The sequence below is a fragment of the Pelobates fuscus genome, chromosome 5, assembly GCF_036172605.1.
Source record: "Pelobates fuscus isolate aPelFus1 chromosome 5, aPelFus1.pri, whole genome shotgun sequence".
Lineage (NCBI taxonomy): Eukaryota > Metazoa > Chordata > Amphibia > Anura > Pelobatidae > Pelobates > Pelobates fuscus.
In genome coordinates this window covers 99,395,325-99,420,030 of record NC_086321.1, presented here as the reverse complement: position 1 = coordinate 99,420,030, position 24,706 = coordinate 99,395,325, and the positions used below count along the sequence as shown (strand labels likewise).

At 40.4% G+C, this 24,706-nt stretch overlaps 1 protein-coding gene across 1 annotated transcript; it reads right to left on the bottom strand.

The window, feature by feature from the left end:
• Window positions 1-268: 268 nt before the first annotated feature.
• On the bottom strand, window positions 269-23,463 carry TMED7 (transmembrane p24 trafficking protein 7). The gene is made up of 4 exons (XM_063454094.1): window positions 23,338-23,463; window positions 12,396-12,609; window positions 5,531-5,776; window positions 269-1,671 (listed from the first exon to the last, which is right to left on the bottom strand). Exons 2-4 carry the CDS (start codon window positions 12,570-12,572, stop codon window positions 1,435-1,437), a joined length of 660 nt encoding a protein of 219 aa, XP_063310164.1. The 5' UTR covers window positions 12,573-12,609; window positions 23,338-23,463; the 3' UTR covers window positions 269-1,434.
• Window positions 23,464-24,706: the final 1,243 nt, after the last annotated feature.

The window sequence follows — 24,706 nt, the reverse complement described above, 5'->3', positions numbered from 1 at the left end:
TATCGAATTAAGCAAGTATTCATTAAATATCAAATACCTATGCATGAAACTGCTGTGTTGCCATAATGAGTATATCACTCTCTGCTGTTTTTCAGTGATTGATAACAGTCCTTATGAAAGAATTACACACAATACCTACAGACATCAAACAAAGCAAAAAAACAACTAGCTTTTTACAAAAATAACAACCCGACCTTTGACAGTGCAAAGAAAATGTTGAAAATTAGTTATCTAAATATGGAATACAGTTAGTCAGATATACTGCCAATAAATTCATGGATTTGTTGTCAATTTTATTTTACAGCATTTTTTATTATGTAATGCCTTCACAGCTCTTGCTATCATCTGTCTGAAGCTAGAATAGTGGTGAGCATGAGCAAAACCAATTACACATTACACAAATCAGGCGTAATGCATCATGGAAACATATGCGATGCATGATCTAGCTACTAAGACTTCAAGTGCAAACACTCAAAGTCCAACAAAATAAGCAAATGACTGTGTGCGTATTTAAAAAAAAAAAAAAAAAAATTGTAGGGAAAAAAAATAAAATATTACATCTGTTAGAAATCTTCCGTTACGTAGTTCAGTCTAAATGTACTGACAGCTTTCAGTGTTTGAGCAAGTTAAAAGATGAAGAAAAATACAAGCTAATTAGTACACATCAATATACAGTGCTTCATTTCCCAAGTGCTGAGCCATATGTTTGATGAGGATGTGTTTGAAAGTTTCCAAACAACAATAACCGTATTAACTTTGGTGAAATAGTTAAAGCCTGCTTTATGGTTTACTTCAATAACATTCTACCAACCATCTTTGAGCTATAAAGATTTAACATTAATTGCCACATTAATGTTGACATGATGGCACTCACCGATCAGGCACAAAAAGAGTAATAGATTTACTAGATGATGTTTTAGAAGAAATGTGCAAAACAGAGGGCTCAGCACCAACATTCTTGTGGGTTGTTTTCAAGAAATTATAATTTTTGGGAGCACCATTCTAAGGTTAGACCATAACAGGAGATGGGAAAAGGATTTAAATAAAAAAAACTAAAAAAAAAAACGCTAGGGGATACAAATTCAATTAGCTGTGGACGAGGCAAAAACAAACAGGTGTAAACCTTTTTTTCCCCAAAAGAAAAAAATATATATATTAACATCAAAGCTGAATGTGTAACATGAGAATCAAGAAATACCCTACCCTCTCAACAAACGTTTCACACAACAATTCAAATAAAAATGTATCCCCTTCTATAAATGCCTGTTTTTTTTTCTTTTCTTTAATTTTCATTTTAAGGGGTGCCTTTTAAAAAGGTAAAATTTAGCTTTACCAATATATACAGTCCTTTATCTACAGGTAATTGGAGAAAACAACATTTGCAATTGGGCAAACAGTGTATAATAAACAAGACGCATCCTGGAGAAATGTTGGTTATGATCCAACACGAGTTGTAGTGGTTCTTTTATCGGAGAAGAAACTTTTAAGGAGGAACACCTGTCCAATGCTTACAACCAAGAGGATAATGGCCTCGCCTATGGACCAGTAGGCGACTCTGGTGTTTAGATCTTCAGCACGGCTACGACCCTGTGCCTCTCTCAAGCGGAAGTGTGTCTGATAATCAATCACAGACTTTAAAGCCTCATGGATCGAAACACAAGCGGATTCCATCTGTGTAAGAAAATAAACAAGAGGACAAGCTGAATGAGGATTGTCATGGTATACCTCATTTATACCTACACAAGTAATATGATCTATAACACCCACACACACCCACCCCTTTATTATCAACCATTTAAGGATTGTTTGATACAAAGTGCTTCCCTGATGCCAAGAGAGACAAGCCTCATCTTTGCAGTGCTGATAACATAAAAATTAAATTTCCGCATTATCAGGGTCTGTTTAATTCAACCAGAATGACACTGATTAGCTGGCAGCTTTTTGGGACATGTAAGCCCAGAACTCTCAGCCAATCAACGTTGTCCAAAATCACATTCCAAATAAAAAATTTTTTAATCTGTTGCATCACTAATTTTGTCTTAGCATAATCATATAATTGTCTCCTATACTGGATTCCTGATTGAATACACTGTATTATGGTCACAAACAATAACATGTAATCTATATAAAAAAAAATTACAAAAAAAAAGTATAGGAGCCAGAGCTACATCAGGAGGTCTGTCTCTCCAGTATTTCCTAATTATGAGCACCATCTGATCATCTTTAAAGGGAAACTAACTATAGTGCCAGTAAAACAAACTTGTTTTCTTGACACTATATCTCCCCCACCCGTGGTGCAAAAGGGGTTAATAACCCCTACTGTCACTTACCTGGGTGCAGCGCCGCTCTACGCTGACATAAGGATTTCCCCATTCCAGTGACGCTGGAAGTCCACATGCATAGCAAAACCAAACTACCAAAAGTTGCCTCTGCCCGGAAGTCCCTCTAGAAAGCCACTAGAAGAGGAGTTAACCCAAGCAGGTAATTATTGAAGTTTATAAAAACTGCGATAAATTACATGCTCCGGGTTAAGGGTGATTGGAGTTTGCACCAAGACCACTTTAATGAGCACAAGTGGTCTGGGTGCCTACAGTGTACCTTTAAAAAGAATGGATAGAACTTTTAAAAAGTAATAAATTATAAGGAGATGGGAGCAGAGCCAGACCGCAATGCGGTCTAGTCGCATGGAAGAAAAGCTCCTGCAACTTTTAGGCATCTCAGTCCCCAAAAAGCAACCTGGTCCCTCACCTAGCACCGAGGCGTGGCAGGCGACCACACAGAGGTGCTGGCTCGGAAGCTCAGCCAATTATTTGATTATTAAACCCTCGGGGGAGGGTGGGGAGAACACAATATCCATGATCAAGGCCTACTCAGGCAGGAAGTGGGGTGGAAGGACACTGTCCTGCTATCCTGCCTTTCTGCTGCAAGCTAGGCCCTTCGTGCTGCGTGGTGATGTCCCTGCTCTCCTTTGGGGCAATGGGGATCATCCCGGCCTCCCCATGGGGCCATGATATCAACTAATATGGTCGGAGGACTGGCGGGATGGAGACTGTTGTGCACACTGAGCATCCCATGGTGAGGGCGATATCCCTCAGGGCTCTTGATGCCTTCATGGGCACTTATGGGCAAGCAGCTCCAGTGAGCCCGGACTGGGGCTTTACCAATCGACACTGAGGCCCCCTGGAGAACCAGGCTGCTGCCTGCTGGGACCCCCCACCGATCGAGATGAACCGCCCAAAATACTTGCCGAACTTTCTCTTTATTTTAGTCTTTAGCTTTTACCGTCCCATGCCATTCTGTTTAACTTACTTTCTTTACGTATTATAAGTAACCTCTGTTGATTGTACCATACTCTAAATTTAAAAATTGTGCAGAGCCTCAGACATATATTGCAATCATCCTGTGGATACACTCTAATGATACCCTCTATACAGTCTTTGTTTTAGTCTGTAAAACTAGCAATGCAACCCAAAAATAAAGTATTAAAAAAAAATTATAATAATTATAAACAGATTTTAAGATTTCTATGGTAAATGCTGCTCACCAGTGAATCCAAAAACAATGCAGAATTTGGAGCATTTAGGCAAAATAATGATGTCAACTTAACACTAGATTGGCCGATGAACTCTTTTTAAAATGCACAAGACTTACTCACATCCCTCAAAAGTGTTATATATTGATGTATTGTAACTTTAATATCTATTGTAAAAACAATGTTTTTTATTGCAAATGTCAATATGTTGATTAAATGGCTGATGGGAACTGGTGTCATCTCACATAAGTTGTAATATGTGCCTATGACACCTTATCGCTTAAATGCAACCTTATTACAGGATCTTCCAATCTTGTACTCCCTCGCAGTACACAGCTGATGAAGTTCCCAGCATGGGAAGCCATCAGTAGCTGAAATAATATGTCAGTGGAATGATAGTGGTGCTGAGCTGAGGAGAGAAAACTCCAGGTTATCTATCCCATGCCACCACCACCACAAAAGGAGACACCTTGAAAGTCTTTTTTTTTTAAAATGAACAGTCCCCACAATTGACACTGCTATTTTAAATATAAAACAGAAAAAATTAGCCCCCTGGAGTTATTATTATTATTATTGCCATTTATATAGCGCCAACAGATTCCGTAGCGCTTTACAATATTTTGAGAGGGGTGATGTAACTATAAATAGGACAATTACAAGAAAACTTACAGGAACAATAGGTTGAAGAGGACCCTGCTCAAATGAGCTTACAGTCTATAGGAGGTGGGGTATTAGAAACATTAGGATAGGAAATATCAAGTAGGAGTGAAGCAGAGCTGGAGGAGAGAGTAAAGCACTGTCCCATAGGAGAGAGCAAGAGACAGGTATGTAAGGGAGGCCATACGCTTTCCTGAAGAGATGGGTTTTAAGGCCCTTCTTAAATGATTGAAGACTAGGGGAGAGTCTGATGGCAGTAGGCAAGTTATTCCATAGGAGAGGAGCCGCCCGTGAGAGGTCCTGCAAGCGTGAGTTGGCCGTACAGGTGCGAGCAGCGGTCAGGAGGTGGTCGCGGGCAGAGCGGAGGGTACGAGGAGGGGCATACTTCTGGATCAGTGAAGAGATATAAGAGGGGCTGGAATTGTTCAGTGCTTTGAATGTATGGGTTAGCACTTTGAATTGACTCCTAACAGGAAACCCTCCAAATTAACTGCATTGCATATCAGACTGATCCCACCCATAAGGGCAGTCCAAAGAGATACAGCAATCCCGGACGATCGTTTCGGCCTTCTTTGGGGACAGTGTGCACGGGGTCAATATCTGGATTACCCTTTTAACTTCGAGAGAGCCAAGTTAATGCATTGCAATAAAAACAGAGAATATGAAAACGGACAAAAGCTTAGAGAAGCACATTAGCTTGCCTTTCACAAAATCAATGCTCAGGTCTCAAAATTATAAATGGTAATCCAGACGTGCTCACTGTATCTAGAGGGGTATCCGCTACAACTCACTGACGAGGCCCAAAGAAAGCCAAAACAACCATCCAGGATTGCATTGCCTCTCAAGCAAAAAAAAAAATATATAAAAAAAAAAATGCTTGCTGGCATTTTAATTCTGGAATGCCTATATGAATGGGATTAGTCTGGACCCGGTTCTCTCTGTAACGGCATAAGTGAGCAAAAACTATTTTGAGACATGAGCGAGGAGTTACCGAAAAGCTTCTGTGTTCCTCTAAGCTTTTGTTCATTAAAAATATAAAATACTTATATTCTGAGATAGTTGTAATGTTACTGCTATCAAAGGAACATTATCTACATATATAGTTAATTTAGGTACCACTAACTAGTAAAGATGAACCCCTCATTCTAACATACTTGAATCATATGTAACTGCATGATACAAAAGCCAGTCATACATAAATAGAGCCAATAATGTTATTTTGTACGCTTGAACTAACAGCTAAAGACATAAGAGGAAAATGTGTCCTGATGGTGGGGAGTTTGATCAACATTGCACTGGATTATTCCACTGTGCCATTGCTTGGTCTTTATATGCACTAACCTGAGTGAGAGCAGTAGCCCGGTTCTCAATGGGGAACAGTGGAGGGTCTTCTCCAACTTGGAAATCGAAGTACACAGTCTTGTGGGTGAATGTTGAGAACTCATTACTGAAGCAGAACATGTAGGCACCATCACGAGAAGCAGTGAAGGTGAAGCTGTCATACTGTTTCTTCATTTCCTTGTACAACACAACACCATCTGGATCTTCAAGTCGACAATCAACATCATAATGTCCACCAGTGATCACCTGAAGCAAGGAGACAAGTGTGAGATTTCACAATTGCTGTAAGGAAACCGGAAGTTGAATGACTTCCACTAAGAATATGTAAATGGTGCGACAGTAACCCATTTAATGACATCTGCTAGGACAGCTAACTTCAAATAGTTTGCTTTAATACACTGCAGGTTTGTAACGCTTCAGAAACAAAAGAACTACCTATCGGTTAAGCCACGCACTGCTTGTCAGACATACTTAAAAGAGCTAAGGAAAACTTTGGAGGAAGACAGAGGATCAAGTTTGCTCTTCTCCAACAACTGTTGTATGGCCATTGTTCAGTACAATGTCCTTACTGTAAATGCTGTTATGCCGTATACAACAGCTAGCAGAAAGTCATCATAAATATACATTAACATCTGAATTCTCATCTCTTAATTTCTAGTGTGGTTACTTTTAAGAAAGAGCTAATAAGATGACTATCTTACCAACAGGTATAGGCATGTACTACATACACACCCATGTTTGCTTGGATATTAAAAGCAATGGCCAGTGACTCATTGAAACTGGCGCCCATACTGACAAAGTAAAAAATACATGCCTAGTAATAATTTAAGTTTCAGTTTTAATACAGAAGATCATGAACAACAAAAAAATATATGAAACTCGAAATTAAAATAGGCATCACAAATAATGATGTCTAAAATAATTTTTGGTTTAAGAGAATAGTGGAGGACTATTGGCCTCAGTATCTGCTGCAGAAAAGACACTTTATTATTATGAAGATATTTATTAAAAATTAAATATATTTTCAAAAATATATCTCAATTACATTAACATTAGACAGTATGGATCCAGGGGATAGTTTGACTACATCTAGGTTCAACCATACACTTTTTTTATTTTTTACCAATTTAGGATAATATTGGGGTCCTAGGTTTTTCAATAAATATTCTATGCTGTAGGGCAAGGCTTGAAATTTCAAACCCTATGCTACTAGTCAGGCCTTAAAAGTTACTTGCCGTGGCCGCATACGCGGACGACATGCTATTTTTCCTGGACAACCCCGCGATCTCATTCCCCAACCTCCTATGAGCCTTCAGGGACTTTGGCGACATCTCCAACCTTAAGCTGAATATGAGCAAGTCAGAAGCCCTGCCGATCTCGCTCACAGCGGAGAGTCACACATCTACGATCGCAGTTCCATTTCTCGTGGTGCGAGAATAAAATATCTTGGCGTCTGGTTGCCCAGTGACCTGACACTTCTATACCAGTTAAATTTCCTCACCATACTCTCAATCTTACAGTCGGACCTACGGCGATGGAAGGGCCTCTACGTCTCCTGGTTCGGCCGGATTAATGCCGTGAAGATGAATGTGCTCCCGCGCCTTCTGTTTCAAACGATCCCCATTACTATACCTAGAACCTTCTTCCGCACACTAAACACGGCGATACGACAATGCGTATGGAACGGGAAAGAGAGCAGAGTGAGCAAGGCGCTGCTACAGCACCCCAAAACCCGGGGGCGGGGGGGGGAGGGGCGCGGGGTCTCCCGTCCTACCAGGGATACTATCACGCAGCGCACTTACTCAGGGTGATAGATTGGCATGCACGTCCCATGGTCAAGCTATGGGTCCCCATGGAACAAGCGCAGACGGGAGGCACGCTCCCCTCCCGCCTCTGGCTTAGCTCCCTCTCGTTGGGATCTCTACGAACGGGCAACCCAATGATCGACGCCACGCTACGGGTCTGGTGCTCACTACGATACTCACACCAACTCAACACCACAGACGGCCCCCTCACACCCATCACACATAACCCGAGGATCGGAGGGGGACTCACACCCGCAGACCTACACTCATATACTGACACCAACTGGCTCAGCTTCCAACAGCTACTGCAGGAGAACCAACTTTGGCCTTTGACGGATAACCTTGGTGACAAAACGCCCACAGGCCTAGATCACCTCCACTATCTTCAAATACGGGCATACTATGCGACCTTCCCAAACAAACAATGTCTTCACAGACCCCCCACGCAGTTCAAAACTCTGTGCACAACCCGAACTCACCCTGAAAGGGGAGTCTCCATGCTACACACAACCCTCCTTAACGGAGAACACCTGACACACCCCAGATACGTAACTAGATGGGAGAAAGAGACAGGGACCATGCTCACAGACCAGGAATGGGATAAGATCTTTATATTGACGCATAAATGCTCCATCAGCTCCAAAATCCAGGAGACATGCTTTAAGATTCTCACACACTGGTATAGGACCCCAGATGTTCTGCACCGTATAGATGCAGAGATACCAGAAGAATGCTAGAGATGCGGAGCCTCTGACGGCTCCTTTCTCCACATCTGGTGGAGCTGCCCCGACATCGCCCCCTTCTGGACAATGATTAGAGAGTCCATCCGACTCATAACAGACATTGCCCTGCCATTCCAACCCCTCACCATGCTACTACATCACACAGACATGACCATCTCAGCATACAAAAAATCCTTAATAAAACACCTACTGACAGCAGCCATTACAATAATCCCAACTAGGTGGAAACAAAAGGATGCGCCCACACTCTGGCAGTGGATGGACAAGGTGGGAGAGATATACAACATGGAATCACTCACGGCAGCACTGCATGACAGACAAGAGAAATGTACTTGGACGCCTTGGCTATGGTACCTCACGATGGGCGGGGCGGGGAACCAAGGGCCTCCACCTCACCCCCTCTTGCTCTCCCTATCCCCACCACCTTCCCCCTTCTCCACCCAACTGACCAGATGGACGGATATGCCACCGCCCGAGAACTGACCTTCCTAACCCCTCTGACAACCACCCTTTAAAGGTTGACCCCGTGACAATACTCACGAGTCGGCCCCCGACAAAGTAGACGTCAGACCCACCAAACCGAAGAGCTACTCACACCAGGACCGCCCCGATAAGACACCACAATTTCCTACTTACACGGACCTCATTATCTGTGACCACACATACAAGCACGACCCACAGGGTCCAGGTCTATAGGCTGAAGACCACACCACCACACTGGTCCGTACTCCGAGGCTGGAGTACACCGACCCTACCGCGGGGACCATACCCTGACGCGACTTGTAGCACGGAAGACATAGACTAACGCCCAGATTATACGCAGCTGAGTGACTTGACCTCATGCTTTGCTATTGCCGAACCGGCAACACCTTATCAACACGATTTACCCACACATCCTGTAATGCATTGATCGCACCAATTCTATCATATGTTGCCAAGTTCGCTAACAGTTTCCTACACTTATTACTGCTCGTTCACTGTTTGCTGTTGTATCACATAAGGAATTGCTACTATGCTCCCCTCTTGGTTCAATATACCCCGGCTCCCCCTAACATAGCGAGGTATAGGTATTCATTTGTGGAAGCTGATAATTGCACTTGAACTAGCATTAGTGATTACTTGTTCTTAACTATATTTTCTGAGAGGTGCCTTGTGAATATTTGTCTAATGACATGCTTGATGTACAATCGCAATAACTTCTTTCGTTGCTGTTGTCATGTATCACTGCTTTTTACAACACCTGTACAACGTAAAACAAAATAAAGATTGTCAAAAAAAAGTTACTTGCCACTTCAAGCCTGGAGGGACAATGGCACATTTACATGGGGTGAATTTCTACTCGCCAGTGGCTAGTGGGAATGTTAAGCTCTGCTGTAGGCAATATAATTACCACACTAGTAATTGTATTGCCTACTAGGGGTAACAGCTTTTTAAACCAAAGAGAGATCTGACTGTCATTCTGGGGTCGAGGATTTTTTTTTTTTTTACTAGCTTGATACTTCATACTATTTTTCTTTCTGCCTGCTTTTGGATCAACATAAAAAAAAGAAACAGATGTGACAAAGGTTGAACTTGATAAATGCAAGTCTTTGTTTCCAGTCTATGTAACCGAGTACTTGCTTTGAGTTTCAGGTAAACTCCTGTGCTCCTATTTGTTACAGGTTTTTAGAACAAAAAAATGGAAAAAATGACTTCCCTTTTCGCATGTTTGTTGTAACAGGACTTCCGGAAGAATTATAGAGCTTTATCAGAAACATGCACATTCACAGACCTATTTAACCCTTCAGATGTCCAATAACATCCCTTAGTCACTTAAGGGGCAGAATAGTCCAATCATAAACATTTTAATTTCTCTCTCTGCATTTAAATGCACTATAAGAGTATATCATTACTAAACGTTAACATTTAAAATAACGTAAATTTTATTTAGAAGGGATACTATAGTGCCAGGCACACAAAGCCGTTTTCCAGGTCTGCCCTCTACCTCGCACACCGCCACGGAAAATAGAGGGTGCGTATTAGACCTCCCTATAGAAAAGCACTGAATCAATGCTTTCCTATGGGAAAATAGCGGATGTTGGATGTCCTCATGCAGAGTTACCCGGACTAAAAGTCTTAAAATTGAGGAAGTGCATCTAGTGGCTGTCTTAGTGCTGCAATGTAAACATTGCAGTTTCTCTAGAATGTTTTACGCAGACTACTTCAATTAGCAGAAATGGTCTTAGTGCCCCTTTAATTTAATTTTATACGTGAAATAAAATGCAAAGAAGAAAAAAAAATATTGCTGATTTCTCTGCTAGGGAAGGCAAAGAGCTGAATTATGCCAGTTTACAAAGTATATACAATAAATTAGGGTGAAGTGCAAGGGAGATGGGTTCAAAAAGCCAAGTGTTTTGAAATCAGAGCTCATCATATAGATTCACACATTTTTCATTAGTTTGATAAGAAAAGCAGGATATGAACATATACAGAAACTCAGGTGTTACAGGCAATAGTGCCATGCATTTCTGGTCAAGGAGACAAACCAATTGAGAGAGCTTAGTGAACAGGTACAGACTATAATCATTCCAATCCATCGGATGTAAAAGTACTTTATATAAAGTCAAAGGAATCAGAACGGGTTTATCTACACACTTGATAGTGCACACTGTCAATACGGCAAAATGTGACCAAGATGATCTTATTACCACAACCAAATTAAAATGTTAATCTGACTGGAATTCGACTATTGTGAGAGGGTAGTGGATTACTGAGAGGGAAGTGGTAGAGGTTAACACAGTAAAGGAGTTTAAGCATGCGTGGGATAGGCATAAGGCTATACTAGCTATAAAATAGGCCAGGGACTAATGAAAGTATTTAAAAAATTGGGCAGACTAGATGGGCCGAATGGTTCTTATCTGCCGTCACATTCTATGTGACGTCTTTCCAAAACACACTACTGAAAGTTTCTGATAAGTCTCAAATAGATAACTGGCCCTATTATATTACTCAACCATTTATTTTCAGAAGATATTGGATTCCTTGGGTTTCCATTCAGGGGCAGACTTGATAATCCCTTTTGCCTATTGATCTTATGTTTCTTTCTATCATGGGATCCAAATGACATTCCTTTATACCGTCTCCTGTTTTTCTATTTTTCAATTGTATATCTGAACTTGTCTTTTACCATATATACACTTTGTCTTCTGCATGGTTGCTCGCATTCAATTTGAGAATGGAAATACATTTATTTATTTTATTTTTTTAAATGTTAATTTGCTCCTCTGAAAGTGCAATGTAAAATGCTGATAAGTGTTGAGGTATCACACTATTGTCCTGGAATAGAGTCAAGTGTACTCCACACACAAGGACATTTAAGAGAAATGTGAATAAGACTGCATAATGGACTCAGCCCTCCGCATCAAAAAAAAAGGAGCACATTTAAAGGGAAACTATAGTGCTAGGAATACAACGTTGTATCCTATACAGTAATAATAAAAATAATTTCTATAATGTAGTATAATATAAATTTTTAAGCTTTCGCACTTGTGTTTGTGCATGGTTTTAAATTTTTTTTTTTCTTTGCAATTCATGCACAAAAATGTATTCTATAACACTGTCTGCCTTTTTGTTTGCAAAGAATATGTGTACTATCTTTTGTCTAAACATAATGAAAGTATGGCTAAGTTTAAGCAAATAATAGAAACCACTGAATGGATTTAAGCTTACCTACAAAAACCAGTTTGACTGGTTGGGTTAAACAGATGTACTGCAATTTGTTATTTTTTTTATGGAAAATGTCAAAAGTTAAATCAGCTATAGACAATCTAGCTTTCAATTAATGTATAGTTAATATAAAAGGGGAAAGCTCAGTTCAAATAAATAGAAAATCAACGCATCAGCACATCTACTCTGCAGACTGGAGAAAAGGCATATGATTAACAGTAACGATCTACACTGCAATAAAATCTTTAGAAAACTAAGCAAAATCAAAGGCTGGACAGAAACCTCCACAAAGACATTATTTTGCACATATGCATTCACTGACATGAATTTAAAAAACATAGCAGAGACACTGTCCTTTATAATGGAACCACATTCAACCAAACTACCATTAAGAGTCGGAAGACCACACACTTGCAAATTGTGTAATGTTACAACGTCCAGTTATGAATGGAGTTTTCTAATACAGACATGCTATCAGACCATTGAAAAGTCATGCCAAGCACTATGCATTGATGCAAGGTGCTTACTGCAGCCAAAGCCCATACTCATTTATGAAGGTGGACTATAGCAGTAGTGGATGGAAAAAAGTCAACATGCTCCAGTTGTATTTACCTGGAATTCCAGGGTACACTTCGTTCCCTGTGTGATATCCTCATAGAAACACTGCTTTGCATTATCAGGCAGCTCAAATGTAATTTCTGAGGCCTGGGAAAATCCCAAGCAGAGGAAAACTAATGACAGGAAGGACCACCATCTGGACTCATTCACCACATTCAGGAACATCTTCATTTTGTGTAGTGGACACTCTTCACAGCATCAAAACAAGCTGAAATGACAAATGATGAGTATAGTTAAAATTCAAATCAATAATATATACTGTACTGCGGTATAACTAGCTTGTTTGTAAAGTCCATTGGAATATTACAGGATTCATTTTCATCTGGACTCCCCACCACCACAATTTTGCTCTCTTAGCTATGCAGAACTTTGTATTATCATGTTAGCTAACATATACATACATAGCAATTTTGCACAGACTGTTGCTCGACTATGATGAAGAACGAGATGGGAGTGCCAACAGCAGGCTGCAACCAGCAGAGATGGATTAACCTTAGTTATTAACCCCCTTAAGGACCAAACTTCTGGAATAAAAGGGAATCATGACATGTCACACATGCCATGTGTCCTTAAGGGGTTAAAGGATTTAAAGATATAAAATTTAAAATAAAGGTACAAAGACAGAAAAAATACTAGCAGTTAATTAAAGCTTTGCAGGACTAAATTGCCTGGGCTGGGATAGGTTAACCTATATTTTAGTGCAGCAAAAATTACAAAAATGATTCTATCAATTACACCAGCTATAAGTCTTCTCTGAGTAGTTGAAGTTTGAAATGACTGTAACAGTAGCATGTAGAAAGACAATTATGAAGAAGTGCCTAAATATATAAAGTTTATAAAAGAAAACTTAAACAAATAAAATTTAAAAATTACAGTGCCTTGAAAAATGCTCATCTTCCTTTACACATTTCGGTATTTTTTTTGTTACTACAATCTGGATTTAGATTGTTACCATTTGTATTACTTACCAAGATAATGCAAAATAATAGTGAAAGAAAACGTGATAAAAAAAATCTATTATTTCAAAATGGTCTTATAGTGCTCATTTCATTGCGGAAAAAAGAAGTAAAATTTAATTTTATTGGTTTTCTTTTTTGGTTACTGAAGTCCCATGTGCATTTTTCCCCCATGTAAAACAGGAAATCACACGAAATATATCCAACTATTATTGTGAAAAGCTGTCAGGTCTATTAAATTTAAATATGGATTTTCAGGAATTCACCAGCACATTTAAAGTGAACTTGTCAAAGAGATACCAATATTTGGTTCGGTAACTGTTATACGAGTACGCACTTGACGCCCCCCCCCCCCCCCATACCGCTAATCTATAAGGTTTATATTACTGATGTAACGACCACCGTCCTTTAGTGCAACTGGCCCAGTTTATAGGCACTTCCTTAAACAGGGAAATCCTCACTGATAACATTGACAAGCTAGCTTCACTGCCAGTACATTAGCATCAGATCGTCCTATATTACCCCATGTACGCGTGAAAAATACATGGAAAGTAGCATAGTGATAAGTTACAGGAGAATCCCTTTAGGGAGGGTTCTTTTGTTTTCCGTCACTTAAAGGTATTCCTAAACCAATAGTGTTAAAATCACCATCTAGCCCCCCTGACCTCCTAATTATAGTAAAACCCTATCTTTATTTCAGTCTGCTGCTGCTGGCTCTGCCCCTGATCTGCCTGCTTGGTTGACATCATCAAAAGTGTTGATCAAAGCCAATCACAATGCTTTCTCATAGGAAAGCATTGGATTGGCCGAAACTTCCAAGGAGGCAGATCAGGGGCAGAGCCAGCACAAGCGAAACAGCCCTGGCCAATCAGCATTGCCTTATAAAGATGCATTGAAATTCAGTGTAGCCATGTGAGGAGTGGTCAGTGGAGTTATCCCTAGGCTGTAATGTAAACACTTCCTTTTCTCTGAAAATACAGCGTTTAATGCAAAAAGCCTGCAGGTACTGACTATACTCACCAGAACAAATCTGAAAAACTCATCCCTACCTTTAGTATTTGACTGGATCCTCCAGCCATATACATGCACCATGGGTGTTTTAAAAGCGACAATTAGTCTCAGTGGCCTTCCCTGCTTCACTCCCTGCACAGAAGCAGGGAAGACTATAGCGACTGTTGGTTTTCAAAGACTGCCTGACCCAAGGTGCATGTATATGGCTGAATGTTTCTGTCATATAGGAAAGGTAGAGATGAGTTTCTTTCATTTGTATAAATACACTTTAAAAAAATAAAAAAAATCTGACTTTATGAAAGGATATGAAAAACCAGTTAAGGTGACAGGTGTCCTTTAAAGGGACACTGTAGATAGGCACTGGAGCCGTCTTCCTTCCAATCAGTATTAAACTTTTTTTTTGTATTTTAATGCTAAATGAGAGTCTCTAGCAGCCCATCCCCTCAGTGCTGATTGAAATAATGAGGAAGCAATTACCTGAGCAGCAGTGGCTGTAATTGGCTAAGCATGTCAGCTGACCACTTTAAGAATATCACAAATGAAACAGGGGGGGGGAGGGGGTGGTTGCACTCACCTGAACATGCTTAAATGGGATGCTGCTGGGGGCCATATTATACAATAAACAATACACAAGATCCAGCACACTCTCCTATCTCCTAAACAGCAACTTCAATGTTGACAGATGTTATAAGTTTTTTTTTTAAAGTTTTTTTCTAAAGGTTTTTTTTTGTTTTTTTTAAACACCTAATCTAGGCAAAAAATAATGGGGATTTAGTTACATTATATGATCATACATTGCATAAGCCTGCCACAACATCAATGTACCCCATCTTTGGCAGGTCCTACTCTCGCAGTCTAATGTCTACTCTTATGTGAATAACTCACTTACTTGGGGAAAAATTCCATCTGAGGCTCTCTGCAGTACAAGAATATCACAATGCGCATTTCTGGAATTCATTGCTGTGGCTAGAAGGAGGTGTACAGTCTCTGCCTTAGCCATACCTCCAGTGGAGGAACTCTGTGGCCTTATTTAGTGTTAAAATGGTCAAAAGAGGTTTAAAGTAAACCTGTTGTGACAGATATACGTTTGCAGTTTTCTAACCATCCGACTTGACTCTTGTCATACAAACAAGTAAGTGTTTTTCCTCTTTAAACTATTAAAAGCTCATATTTGAATTCATTTTAACCCCTTAAGGACACATGACATGTGTGACACGTCATGATTCCCTTTTATTCCAGAAGTTTGGTCCTTAAGGGGTTAAGAACACCTGTCTCCTGCTGACAGCATCATAGAGGTTTCCAGTGGGTGTAACAATTACTCTAAGACACATCTCTCCTGCATATATATCACTGTTTGAAGAGCACAGCCTTGCTTCTCATAACAGGTTAAAAGTTACCTGCACTTTATATTGGCCCCATGGTATGTAAATAAAACTTCTGTTCTATATCTCCATTCACAGATTACCTCTCCAAAGCAGCTGCAATAAATCAATCTGTCTCTTTCTCTCCACCTTGCACCCACACAGAGCCCTTATAACAGACATGAAAAGTACAACCTTCTTATCTCTGAACTGACAGGACAGGAAGGGGCTGGCTTTCAGTCTCTGGTGATAGAGAAATCTGCTAGCAGAGTGGATAGATATTATTTATTTCTCTATAATTTAAAATTAAGTTGTATTAGTCAGGGCAGGTACCCTTAAATTCCATTGCTAGAGAAGATACATAAGATTTGAGTTAAAACACTGCTACATTTAGATGTGGTGTTTTTTTCTCTCTTTTTTTAGAGGGTACGGCGCATGCCAGCAAGGGTGCTTAAAGGGAAACTCCAGTGCCAGGAAAACGATCCATTTTCCTGGTACTGGAGGGTCCCTCTCCCTCCCACCCCCCAATCCCCAGTTACTGAAGGGGTGAGAAATACTTTAAATGGGCTCTATAGTGTCAGGAATACAAACATGTATTCTTAAAACTATAGTTCTAATATCACTATTTAGGCTCTCAGTCTCCGTGTCCAGAAAGTAATAGGATTAATACTCACATTTTTCCACTGCAGCACGGACTCGCGTCAGGCCCCGTCCCTGATCTGCCTCCTTGATGGACATAATCAGAATTGCATCTCTATGGGGAAAGTTCAGAGTCTCCATGCAGAGAGTGGAGCCACTGAACGTCAGTACTGCACACTATGCAGTACTGCCCCAGGAAGCACCACTAAAGGCCACCACTAGAGGTGTTACAAGGGAGCAATGTAAACACTGCTTATTCTCTGAAAAGGCAGTGTTTACATCAAAAAGCCTGGAAAGAGTGACTATACTCACCAGAACAACTACAATAAGCTGTAGTTGTTCTGGTGACTAAAGTGTCCCTTAAAATATAGGGATAAGCAAATATGATATTGACAATTCTGGGAAGTGAAACGTCCCCATGAAGACTTTTAAAAATTGAAGGTCTTCACACATGGCGCCACAGAGTTAAAATGACAAAGAATGTACCCTTTCACCTTGTGATATGTATTCAAATACAGTCTTGTCTTTTCATGCTTATGATCAGTGTGTACACTAACTTTTTCTCAATGGGGAAATACTGACTGAGAGCGTCAGTTGACACGCTCAGCCTATTAGCAGCAGCCGGTCCAAAGCTTCCTGACTGACTCCTTAGGAATTAAGCGGAGGTGCAGGGGCAGAGTGATTAGGCGCTTGTTTGCAGACTTCGCATTTAACTTATCCTTTCAGGTAAGATGGCGGCCAGGACCTCCTTGCACCAGAAGAACTTAATTGCAATAAAGCAAGTATGGTGCACGTTAAACTATCTCAGGACCAGTTTATGCAAATCACATTGAACTGGCATGTCATCAGTCCAGAAGGAGCACCAACATGGGGGATGGGAATTAGGACCTGTTAAGGTTGTTTAAAAAGTTGAAGGACTAGACTATTTAGCACAAAAACAGGTTTGTAGAGATATCAGCAATCGGGGAAACTATATGAACTTACATACTGATCTGGTAATTGTAGCTATCAGGATTATTTACTAAAGGGAGAATTCAAAGTGAATTTCAAATTTAACCCCTTAAGGACTGGACAGTTTTTGCGATGTTGTACATTTGCGACCAGGCCTCTTTTTACACTTTTGTGGTGTTTGTGTTTAGCTGTAATTTTCCACTCTCTCATTTAATGTTCCTATACAAATTATATATTGTTTTTTTCAGGACAAAAAAGGCTTTCTTTACATACCATTATTTATATAATCTCATGTAATTTAATTTTAAAAAACAAACAAATATGATGAAAAATTTTACAAAATACATTTTTTTTGACTTTTACTTGAAAAATCTTTTACTCATCTACAAAAGCGAATAAAAAAAACTGCTAAATCGATTAAAAAATATTGTACCGAGTTTTAAAATACCCTGTGTTTACATGTTTTTTTTGCAAGTTATAGGGTTATAGGTACAAGTAGGATATTGCGATTTCAAAACATATATTCTTTCAAATTTATCAATAGTGACATTGTAACACTATTATCTGCCAAAAGTCTCTGAATAACACCCCACATGTACATATTTTTTTTAAAGTAGACAAACCAGGGTATTCAATATAGGGTATGTCCAGTCTTTTTTAGTAGCCACCTAGTCGCAAACACTGGCCAAAGTTCGCGTTCATATTTGTTTTCTGTGTGAAAAAACTAAAAAACTAAATTGAACGCTAATTTTGCCCACTGTTTGTGACTAAGTGGCTACTAAAAAAGACTGGACATACCCCATTTGCAATACCTTTTGTTGTCTTTTGCAAATGGTATGCCATCATGGGGGTAATTCTCATTCCTGGGCTACCATACGCTCTCAAAGGCAACATAACCAACCTGGCCATTTTCAATGTAAAAATATTTGACCCATATATTTGACCCTGTAACTTTCAAAAATGCTATAAAATCTGTACATGGGGGGTACTGTTATATTCGGGAGACTTTCTTGAACACAAATATTAGTGTTTCAAAACAGGAAAACATATCACAACAATTATATCATCAGTAAAAGTGCTGTTTGTGTGTGAAAAATGCGAAACAAAGTCACTTTCACTAACAATATCATCACTGTGATAGGTTTTACTGTTTTGAATCACTAATATTTGTGTTCAGTGAAGTCTCCCGAGTAAAACGGTACCCCGCATGTACAGGTTTTAGGGTGTCATAGAAAGTTACAGGGTAAAATACAGTGCTAGCAAATTAAATTCTCTGGAATTTCGGCCTGGGTTGGCAGGCAGGTCCCTCAAATTGCAATTAATAAAATTACTTAATTATGTAAAAATATTACATAAATATGCACGTAGAATTTAAATATATATGCATATTTATATATTTGACGTCTACGTGTATATTTATATAATTATTTATGTAATTTTGTATATGGTACATATGTATATTTCGTATTTTTATTTATTTATATATACATAGATATATATACAATTTCATTCTAAGTGTATTTTGATATAAATATATATATTTTAATATCAAAATACAGTTAGAATAAAATTTCATATAGATATGTAATTTTTAAAAAATATATATTTTTAATTTTTTTAATTTAATTTACTTATTTGTATTTTATAATAATATATATATATATATATATACACACACACACAATATATATATATATATATATATATAGTTATTATATATATTATATATATACGTGTGTAATTTAATTATAAGTGTATTTTTATATTAATATAAAAATACACTTAGTATGACATTATATATATATATATATATATATATATATGTGTGTAACTAACTTTTTTTTATGATTTTACAGTTGCAGGGAGACTGCCTGTCAGCACAGACAGTCCCCCTGCAGGCAGACACATGGACACCTATTGTGACCATGTGGTCGCCCTGTTGAGCGATCACATGGCCACAGGGGTCCTAATCCGCCATGGGGAGACTGTCTGGGCTGCAGGCAGTCTCCCCACACCGGGAGCAACGCCGATCGCCGCCGGGGGAACGACGGCGATCGGGTAAGTACATTGCACCGTTAGGACGGTTCAGGACCGTCATCGGTCGGCAATGCAAAAATGCCGATGATGGTCCTGAACCGTCCTCGGTCGTTAAGGGCCAGAGTAGCTGAACGAAAAGCTAATCTAACAAGATTTTTTTCCTAGTTCGGCTATTTTGACAAAGTAGAAATTTATTTTCGTGAATAACCACGTAAATAGTCAAATAGAGACGGATACGATTTACCCCAAAACTTTACAGCCCACGCCCACTGACAATAGCATACATGGAATCAAGTAATATGATAGTCATATATTTGTACACTAGGGTCATAATACTTTTCTCAGTATTTCCCATGCCAGTCCTTTATACCCACTGTTAGAGAATTTCAAAATCTAAATATTTGATGTCTGGTTTCCTTTAAAGGAACACTATAGTGTCTGGAACACAAACATGTATTCCTGACACTAGTGTGTTTAACCCCGTAGTGACGTTTTTCAATTTTCTTACTGTTAAGGACCAGGGCTGTTTTTACATTTCTGCGGTGTTTGTGTTTAGCTGTAAATTTTCTTCTTACTCGTTTACTGTACCCACACATATTATATACAGTTTTTGTCGCCATTAAATGGTCTTTCTAAAGCTACAATTATTTTCATCATATAATTTACTATAAAAAAAAATTAATAAAGGGGGCGGAGCCTGGCTTCCAGGCTGCAAGGACGTGCTGAACTAGAGCTCCTGGGCATTATGGCACGATTTGGGGCAAAAACCCCAATAAAACAGCTCGTTCAACGCTTGGAAGGTGACAGCTCAACCGGGGACACCCGGGCAAATCGAATGATCCCAGCCGTTCAACAATTGCATGCCGAGAACCGGCACCAGCACCAAGAGGCCTACTCGAGGCCCCGTCGGGGAGAGACGGCCGCTCTCCTCGTGGGCGAATCGAAAGGGAAATCCTCCACCCGACTCGCCTCCTACCCCCCCCCCTTCTGGACCGGTGGGGGTTATCCCGGTCCACACGGTGGGTTCGGAGCCGCCAGCCACACCGAGAAGCGAGGTGGAGAAAGACCACTGCCGGTGCCCACGAGGCACCCCTAAGATGGCGGATAGTGATACGCCGCCCGCGCCAAATCAACCCCAGCTCACGCTGATCTACCAAGACACCGCACAGCGCCTGGAGGTAATATTCAGCCGCTTCTGGGCAAATCTTAGAAACCGCATGAGAGCAGCAAACATCGCTCACAGTTCAGCACGGTTGACGGGCGGGGGAGGCAGACAGCGGCGGGGAGAGGAGAGCATACCCTTGGGCAAAGCAACAGGCGCTCCACACACTCCCACACCACAGTGCCCACCCGGGTTGGAGGCCAAATGGGCGAAGTCCCGGACGCATCGTCCACACGCAAGGAGGCTCCACTGCCGAAAGAGGCCAAAAACCACCAGGCCCTCCATTGCCCCCGTCAGGGGAAAAAACTCAGGCTCCTGTAGCTGCAGAGTTAGTGGCACCGTGATGCAGGCCTACACAACAGCCTGGGGCTGGAAGGATGTCCCCACACTGCCCACCGCTGCAGCAGCCTCCGACACTACCTCATCCACTGTCCACTGCTTCACAAGAGAAGGCATCGGATGATAGAGACTCTCTACACAAAGCCTCCATACAGGTCAGCGCCAGGCCCATCATCTTTAGCCTAAGCCTATTGTACGGTGTGACCAGGATTGACACCCAGGGAGAAAAGGAGGCATCACAACACACAGCTCCGAACCTCAGTGTCCCATAAGCGAACAGTCATACTAATTGTTAAGCCAAGTTATCGTTTTTTTTTTTCCGCTACTGTTATGACTCTCTACCGTGTAAGCTATATAATGCATAATTAAGCGTAACTATAACCAACGTTGATATAAGCATCATGAATATCTAGCTAGCATGTTTACCACAAGCTACTGAAAACCTATCACCTATCTTACCATGTTATTGTTGATGTTTAAATTAATTTTTATTTTTATTTTTTCCTCAAATGCGCAAACACGCTAGTAGGCAAACGTAGCACATTCATATAATGCAAGGCTAACCAGATTACAACTGTACGTATTTATGTTTAATCTTTTGAAAAGCGCTGCCTAGCGACCATAATGTCACACGTCATTACTGCTGTTGTAGACATGTCCAGCCTAGCCTTTTTTTTTTTTTTTTTTTGTACGCTCATGATCTTTAACTTACTGTAAAAAAAATTTAGGTACACCCAAGCAACGACCCTAGCCTAATCCTAGAATAACACTCGACTGTTCAAACGTTGTACATCATAATTATGATATATCTTGTATTATCTATGTTCCTATCTTGTTAAAAAAAAAAAAAACAGTGCAGTACCTCATGACTACCTGTGCCAAATGTATAACATGATATGTTGTGTTGAACAAGTCACTGTATACAACTGTATTTAAACCTGCACTCAAAAATAAATTAAAAAAAAAAAATTAATAAAAAAAGAAGACTTTTAAAAAAAAAAAAAAACACACCTTTTTCCAACTTTGACCCCCAAAATCTGTTATGCATCTACACCCGCCAAAAAAAACACCCATGCTAAATAGTTTCTAAATTTTGACCCGATTTTAGAAACAATGTTTTTAGCTTTTTATTTGTGTGAAAATTGAAGGGCTATAAGTAGTACTTTGCTGTTTCAAAATATATATATATTTAAAATTTATCAATAGTGACATTGTAACACTGTTATCTGTCATAAATCTCTGATTCACACCTTACATGTACATATTTTTTTTAAAGTAGGGAAACCCAGGGTATTCAATATGGGGTATGTCCAGTCTTTTTTAGTAGCCCCTTAGTCACAAACAACGGCCAAAGTTAGCATTTTTGTTTGTGTGTTAAAAATGCAAAAAACAATTATGAACGCTAACTTTGGCCAATGTTTGTGGTGAAGTGGCTACTAAAAAATGACCGAACATACCCCATTTGCCATACCTCGGGTTGTCTTCTTTTGCAAAAGGTATGCCATCATGGGGGTATTTCTCATTCCTGGTCTACCATATGCTCTCAAAGGCAACATAACCAACCTGGCAAATTGGCATTTGGGTCGAAACGTTGTGCTGCACCAATCAGCATCTCCTCAAGGAGATGCTTTGAATCAGTGCATCTCTATGGGGAACACTTGGTGCCGCCATGCAGAGCATGAATATGCTGAATACACTGTGCAGTACTGGTAAGCACCTCTAGTGGCTGGCTGAGAGACTGCCACTAGAGTTGGTCCTATGCAGCAATGTAAACACAGGAACAGGCTATAGACACCAGAACCATTACATTCCACTGTAGAGGTTCTGGTGACTATGGTTTCCTTTAGGAAGCAAATGTCTACTTCATATGATACAGCACATGCAGATCACTGCAACTAAGTATCCATCACACTATATATATATATATATCACACTGTACAACATAGGAAAATTCCATCTGTGGATATACACAGGCACACAGGGTTAATCAATGCAATGTGAATTCAATGTAGATTTCAGCCCAGAATAACCGGAATGGAAAAATAAATCTCTCTACAATCTGCAGTTATTAAATTCACTCTGAATTCTGACAATTCTCAGTTTAGTGAATATCGCTCCCCTGCCCTGCCCCCTGCATCTCCCAGCCTGGGGGTCACGGTAAGCCCTGTGTGGCAGCGATTGAGCCCTCACAATGTTATGGACTACATTTCCCGTGATGCTCAGTGTGCCCATCCAGGGATAATGCGGGCCGCAGCGGCTGTATCACACACTGCCCGTCTGACACGGTACACGGTGCTGTGCGGTAACCCCCCCCGGGCTGGGGCCGTGTTATAACCCGGGCTATGGCATCCCCCCTCCCACTGCACCTGCCGACTGCGATAGGAGCACCGTGCCCGCCCTGCTGCCTGGCCCTCACCCCCCGCGGTGTCCCGGCCCGGTGTTACTCACTCCCCGCGGTGTCCCGGCCCGGTGTTACTCACCCCCCGCGGTGTCCCGGGTGACAGGCAGGTCCTGTGAGCGTGGCAGAGGAGGAGAGTGACGGGAGCCGAGGAGATCAGCGGACCGGAAGCCGGTGTTCCTGACCCGGAAGTGTTTCTCGGAGTGCCGACGTGTTGGTCAGGGCGGGGTGACACACTATGGTGACACATGGCTCCGTGCTGGGGGAGGAGCGGCACTGGATCCATGCTGGTATCAGCTCTGAGCCTCCCCCCTTCCTCACTGAGATTGGGGCATAGTGTGGGTCACAGGCAATGGGGGGGGCCCGTCAGTGTGCACAGTGCTGTGCTTTAATGACAGGTACACATAGGAATAGCGTTGTAGGAATAGTAAACTGGAGCAGCAAAACAAACCCAGCCCACAGATAAGGGTATCTATAACATTACTTGTAATTAACCTGTTAGAGCATCAAACGTTACAATGAATACACGAATAACACTGTATCTTTCATTGTAGGATAAATAACACAGTATCTTTCATTGTAGGATAAATAACACTGTATCTTTCATTGTAGGATAAATAACACTGTATCTTTCATTGTAGGATAAATAACACTGTATATATCATTGCAGGATAAATAACACTATATTTCATTGTAGGATAAATAACACTGTATATATCATTGCAGGATAAATAACACTGTATATATCATTGCAGGATAGATAACACTATATTTCATTGCAGGATAGATAACACTGTATCTTTCATTGTAGGATAAATAACACTGTATCTTTCATTGCAGGATAAATAACACTGTATATATCATTGCAGGATAGATAACACTATATTTCATTGCAGGATAGATAACACTGTATCTTTCATTGTAGGATAAATAACACTGTATCTTTCATTGCAGGATAAATAACACTGTATATATCATTGCAGGATAAATAACACTATATTTCATTGCAGGATAGATAACACTGTATATTTCATTGTAGGATAAGGGGTTGACAGAGCTGTGGCAGCTGGACTGTGACTGGGCGTGAGCTGTGACAAGGATGCTCATTAGTGGACAATACAAGAGCCTCTCCACCCTGCAATCAGGGCAGCGTATGAGAAATAGACCAGTCAGCAATATACTAGCACAGCTGTGATAGGCACAAATTCACAACAATGGTGTGTATTGCAGGCGCAGCCACTATTCCTACATTACCATATATACAATATGTGTAATATTCTGTCAAATGAGCTATTTGAAAAAATAGGATTTTGGCTGGGTCTGCAAACAAACAGTCACCCGGATGCATTCGGTGTACAGATTAAATTTTTTTGTATCTGATCCTTATACAATGTATAGGATTAGGAATACTCACAAAATATAAATTTTAAGGAGACTCTTCAGACCCCTGA